Below are 6,378 nucleotides of genomic sequence, written 5' to 3' on the forward strand. Positions count from 1 at the left end.
ATTATTATTACTATTATTACTATTATTATTATTATTATTATTATTATTATTATTATTATTATGAGATTCTCATGATTTTAATATTTCTGGAAATTTGAATAACACCTTATTGGGTGGGATTAGGATTATCCCAAAATAGAGTAATGTGAAACCCATGGGCTTCACTTTCTTGGGTTTTAAAAAAGTCTAATAATTGTACCAAACATGAGAATCTGAAAGATTCTCATTCCCACCCTTATGATTACTCCATACCAAACGCCCCCTAAATTCAAATTTCGATATAACGGTATGAAAATTGAATTTTTCTTTTTTTTTTCTTTTGACCTTTTTGGTGGTTGAATTTTTTGGTGATTGTCCAATGAGTAGCATCCCATATGCTGATTGTGCAATCCACAGATGCAGATACCAGACCAGATTGGCTGAAAGTCAACGCAGTTATTGCTCCACTGCAATGAATATGAATAATATTAAGTTAAGCCCAATATACTATAGTCAAGTAAATTCTAAGAGTATTCAATAATTATCGGGCAATCTATTCATAAGATCTTAACACATGTTCTGAACACTAAACAGATTTGTCCTGCAATATCTACTAAGAAAATGTCAAATTTGACTTAAAATTATAGATTCTTTAGGAGAGAAAACTTAATAATTTTGGACCATTTTTATCACTGAATGATATTCATATCCAATAGGTTGTGAAACCTTAAACACCACACAATATTACTTGTGTCCTTGCAGCATAATTGGTTGATCTTGTGAAAGGGAAAAAGGATCCTCCATTAGGCAAATGTCAAGCTTGTTGATGAAAATTCTACCATCAAGGCCTCCACAAAATACAAGCTCTTCTGTTGGGTCAAGAACAACTGCAGTTATCCCTACCGGGTAAACTACAGTTTGCAAGATTCTTCCCAAGACCAAATCTGAGAACTGTGGAAGAGGGGAAAATGATTTTCTTTTAGCGAGAACTTAAAAACCATAATATACTAATACTATGAATAATAGAAAAGAGTTTTAGCCCAATTCATATATGTCAAACTCTGATAGGCTAAAACACTTCTTTTCCGAAAAAAAAAAAAAGAAAAAAAAAGAAGACTTTGAGACCCATAAACACATGTCAACTTAAGGATAGTAGGATTTTAGTAGTAATGGGGTTATATAGAGCATTTTCTAGGAAAAAAGAAAATAGTGGCGTAGGCCCCATACCGTGGAATTTGAATTTTAGTGGTTTCATTTATTATCTAAAGTGGCAGACATAGACCAACATTGTATATAAAAAAAATAATAATAAGGGTAATTAGCACGTATGGTCTTTAACATTTTTAATAGGTGACAGTTTGGTTTTTATTTTATTAATTTTGATAAAATAGTCCCCAATATCATTAAATTAGTACAATTAAGTCCTTTTCATCCAGTTTTGTTAATTTTTTAACATAATTGATCATGTACAAGACATGTGATCTTATAAAAGAAGGACTTTGGTAAAATATCAAGGCAAGGGTATTTTTATTTTTATTTTTGAAAGGAAAGGACAACAAAAAGAAAAAAACGTAAACTCATAAACTGAGAAGAAAAAAAAGGGGAGAGTCCATTAGCCGCCTTTAATTGGATTAGAGATGAGCCCCACATACCAAGTTGGAGAAAATAAGTGCTGCAGCAGAGAACTAAAACCCCCATCTTCATCTTCGTCCCAAAAAAAAAAAAAAAAATAGATCCCAACTTCTCTCTTAAATGCCGGCAACGACCTCCGATACGCCCCTAATTATCAGCGACCTCCGATTCACGATAGAAAGCGTGATTTCTTCCCGACTGTTGACCTGCAAATGAGATCAGCGTGATTTCGTAAAGACCCGTCATGCGGTGGATTTCGTCACGACGAAGATCGCGATTCTTGTTTACCCGCGAAGGAGATCGGCGTGATTTCATCAAGACTTGTCCCTATGCGGATGATTTCATAGCGATCCGTCATAGCCGTCGCGATTTCGACGTAATTCGCTACTCCCGACGTCGAGGAGTTCGACGCGATTCGCGACCTCCAACATTGTGACGGTGGCCGCGACTTCCTTGCGACGTCTCGACTAAAATCACGACTTGCTGTGATAAGGTCGCAACAACTAGGCGGCGAGCTTGGGTCCAAATCCCGGCGAGATTCAATCGGTTTTCTTTTTTCTTGGTTTTTTTAGTTTTTAGTATTTAATTATTAGTGAGATTATTTATGTGGGGGATATTTTTATAACTTTACTATAAAAGTGACATGTCTGAAGATCACATGTATAAAACCGTTTAAAATTTAACGGAGTTGGACGAAAAAGACTTAATTGCACAAATTTAATGACGTTGGGAACTATTTTGTCAAAATTAAAATAATAGAGACTAAATTATCATCTATTAAAGAGGTTAGAGACCATCCATGCCAATTACTCAGATAAAAAAAAACCTTGCATGTGCCATCTGAGGAGCTTGATACTAAAATTGGACTTGAGATGCCTGATGTAGTGGCCAGACCAGTTATGGAAGAACTATGATCCAAGGAGTAGTGCAACAAAGGAGGGGAGCTTCCAGAATCTTCTACGTCTAGCAAACTTCCACATAATTGAATCAGAGAAATGGGTGGTATCAAGTGGAATGTTTTTCACCTAGTGTTTTTCTTGGGGGGTAAAACTTAAGGGAAGCAGAAATTCAGTCTTTACCTAATCATAGGCCAAACACAGATCATACCATCATCAGAACCAGATATGAGAAGAGAACCATCATCCGAAAACAGCATACAGGTCAAAGATCTACGGTGGGCGCGCCAAGTTTTGAGCAGTTTTCCACTTGAAGCCTAGAAAAAGTTTATCAAATAATCAAGCTTGCTTCTATATATATGGACAATGTTATTATTGGGAATGCTATTATAAAAAGAACAAGAAAGATATATGAAAACAACATAATATTTTGTAGATTTTCTTAGTTGAATTAATAAGATGTTTGGTAGCAATACCAAGTTTTAGCATTTGAGTAGAAAAATTACTCATGCAGTGCTACTTCTGGTGTTAAAAATTTACTTTTTACAAGTTTTAAAGCTTAATATTATGTCAAAAAGGAAATATAGCATTTTATACAGCATTGTGCATTAGAATACAAAGAAAAATACATAACAACTATGGGCGCGTTTGGAACTCGTTTCAAAATAATTTTATTTTTTGTATGAAAATGAAAACGTTTTCAATCTTAGACAACAATCATTTTTGAAAATGTGTTTGGTAGTTTTATCAAAAGATTGTTTTCAGTGTAAAAAACCTATTAAAGTCTCTCTTTCTCTCTCTCTGCTCAAGAGAGGAGAAAACGAAAACAAAAAATGAAAAACAATTAAAAGTCGTTTTTCATTTCTCTCTCATTTTACACTAAATCAAAAAATCATTTTTATTTCTGTTTTTTATTTTTATTGCACCTTTTTATTTTTTCTTTCTTGAAAAACGTGAAAAATAAAAACAGAATCAATTCTAAACACGACCTAGGCTGCTTCACCCGTCTTAGTGCTTAATATAGCATTGGTATTGGCACTCCATTGGAGATGGTCTAGAGGGCTAAAATCTTAAACTTGTTACTAACCTCCCAAATATAAGCATTCCCAGATAGAGCTCCACCTCCAAGATATATACCATCCTTGGTGCAAGAAAGTGGTCCAATGGCCTCCATTGGATAGCTTCTCACAGGTGACTGAGGCTGAAAAAATAGAAGAAAAATCGTTTTTGTGGGCAATATATTTACTTGAAAGAATCCCTCTAATTTGTTCTCATTAATATTTGCTTCCGCACAATTTATACATTTTGATAATAAGTTACTGGTAAAATCAGTCAGATGAGTGGAAATACATGAAGTCAAGTCCACCAAAATTCAAATTCAAAGCCGGTCACTAACAAAAGACACTATAATTAGACTACATTCAATTTTCTTTTCCTTTTCTTTGACCAACCATCTATTTCATTAGTTTATTACCAAAAAAAGACCTTGGAGAATTATAATTTTGAACATCCACTTCAAGAAATCTTTCTCTTTAATTGGAAGTAAAAGTATACTATAACAGAAGATTTGAACTTTTTGAATCTTTTCACTTAGAGTTGTTTGGTTGAGAGATTCGTATCCCGATTCGAATCATGATTCATAGTTCACTATAATGTTTTATCTTACAAAAAATATACGTAAATCGAAAATAATTCTAATCTATGAACCAAACGTCTCTTTAGTTTCTCAAAACCAAGTTGCGTAGTTTTAAGAATTCAACTATTAAGTGTAGAATTCAAATCTCCTCCACTTAAAAAAATAAGTAAATAAATAAATAAAAACCAGCTACCCATTTTAGAAAAATCCCAGGACTTACTCTACAAAATTGTTGAAACAACATACAGCCAATGAGAGGAAAAAAAAAATTTTTTTTCTGAGGAATTTATCAAGGGGTCTTTATGTTGGATTCCAAAAAGAATAAATAACAAAAACAAACATTTTTTTTCTTCCTCTTTTATAGTAGAATACTCGAATATCATGAAATGGAGTGGTTTGAAAATAATTAATTTAATTTAACTAACCTTGTTCAAGCACCACATGAAAACAGCACCGCCTCCAACAGAGCCATGCCTGTGAATCTGAGAAGCAAAAAGGAAGTGATTTCTGAAGCACAACAAGCCATGGCGAGGAGAAGCACAAGTGGGTATGTGGAGGATATGATCCCCTGTCTCAACGTCCCATATTGTTATTCCTGTTGCCATGCTCTTGTCACTGCACACTACCAATGCCTCATCACCCCCTTTTCCCATCTCTCTCTCTGTCTTTCGTTTTGAGATAGGGAAGAAACTATATTATATGTATACATATATGTGTGTATGTGTATATATGTACATATTTTAGTAAACTTTTATGAATTGAAATTATGAGCCCTTTCATTTCATAACTCAAAAATTTTAGTACAGCGTTTTCTAATTTTATATAAATCCATTTTTTAATTTAAATTTTCAACTCAAATTTACAAAGTAAACGAATTTTAAGATTTATTTAATTCGTTAATTTGAGTTTTTAATTTGAATTTATATGTGACTTTATGTAAAAAAATTTATTATAATAAAAAAAATTAAATATAATTATTTTTTAAAATTTTTTAATATAATAAAATTCAAATTTTAAATTTAAATTAATAAAATGAACGAGGTTTAGAATTTTTGAAGCATTTGCCATGCAAAAGGGTACTTTAGGGACGTTGCATGGATTGGGCGACGAGTGGCACTTGGTATTGTGAAAGGAGACAAAGTTGGTTGAGGAACTATGCATCTTTTTCTTCATATCATATATGCAGGTGTTGTGCATGCAGACCATGATCTCTTCTTCACACCCAATGGGAGCGTGACACGTGTGACATTAAATTTCCAAATGAATCAGGGAAAGAAGACAACAAAGCAATTTGGTTTTGTCTCGGAAATTTTTTAGGAGTTTAATTTTAGTATAATTTTTAAGTTTAATTTGAGTTATAATTTGAGTTTGTATTTAGTTGTATATATTTGAGTTATAGTTTGAGATAAGAATCTTTTTGAGTTTGTGTTTGAGTAAGTCAAAACTTGAATTTGTATTTAGATAGTATTTTAATAAAAACTCAATGTTGATGAAAAATTTTAATAGGGTATATGGGTCGGGTTTTATTCGTCTTTTAGTTGTCAACGCATAGAAAAAAAAAATCATCTCAATCAAAATTAAAACGAAAAAGTTATAGCATTTTTAAGAATGAAAAAAATACTATTAATTAATTTGAGTTCGAGTTTTTGAACTCGAGTTGAAGGGGGAACTTGGGCTTATTCTTTTGGAGTTTAACTTGAGTTGAATTTGAGTTATAACTTGAGTTGAACTTGTAACTTGAGTTTGTGTTTAGTTGTATATATTTGAGTTATAGTTTGAGATAATAATCTTTTTGAGTTTGTGTTTGAGTGAGTCAAAACTTGAATTTGTATTTAGATAGTATTTTAATAAAAACTCAATGTTGATGAAAAATTTTAATAGGGTATATGGGTCGGGTTTTATTCGTCTTTTAGTTGTCAACGCATAAAAAAAAATTATCTCAATCAAAATTAAAACGAAAAAGTTATAGCATTTTTAAGAATGAAAAAAATACTATTAATTAATTTGAGTTCGAGTTTCTAAACTCGAGTTGAAGGGGGAACTTGGGCTTGTTCTTTTGGAGTTTAATAAAAACTCAATGTTGATGAAAAATTTTAATAGGGTATATGGGTCGGGTTTTATTCGTCTTTTAGTTGTCAACGCATAAAAAAAAATTATCTCAATCAAAATTAAAACGAAAAAGTTATAGCATTTTTAAGAATAAAAAAAATACTGTTAATTAATTTGAGTTCGAGT

General features: G+C 32.0%; 1 protein-coding gene across 1 annotated transcript in view; it reads right to left on the reverse strand.

The window, feature by feature from the left end:
* LOC21385760 (protein ROOT INITIATION DEFECTIVE 3) overlaps positions 1–4,796 on the reverse strand; it is a 7,703-nt gene extending 2,907 nt beyond the window's left edge. The window contains exons 1-6 of the mRNA XM_024171392.1: positions 4,569–4,796; positions 3,595–3,708; positions 2,691–2,824; positions 2,438–2,582; positions 728–930; positions 325–446 (exon numbers count right to left, since the gene is read on the reverse strand). Coding sequence (XP_024027160.1) covers positions 325–446; positions 728–930; positions 2,438–2,582; positions 2,691–2,824; positions 3,595–3,708; positions 4,569–4,796 — 946 coding nt within the window. The remainder of the gene's footprint in view (positions 1–324; positions 447–727; positions 931–2,437; positions 2,583–2,690; positions 2,825–3,594; positions 3,709–4,568) is intronic.
* Positions 4,797–6,378: the final 1,582 nt, after the last annotated feature.

The sequence above is a fragment of the Morus notabilis genome, unplaced genomic scaffold (assembly GCF_000414095.1).
Source record: "Morus notabilis unplaced genomic scaffold, ASM41409v2 Scaffold2550, whole genome shotgun sequence".
NCBI classification, from domain to species: domain Eukaryota; kingdom Viridiplantae; phylum Streptophyta; class Magnoliopsida; order Rosales; family Moraceae; genus Morus; species Morus notabilis.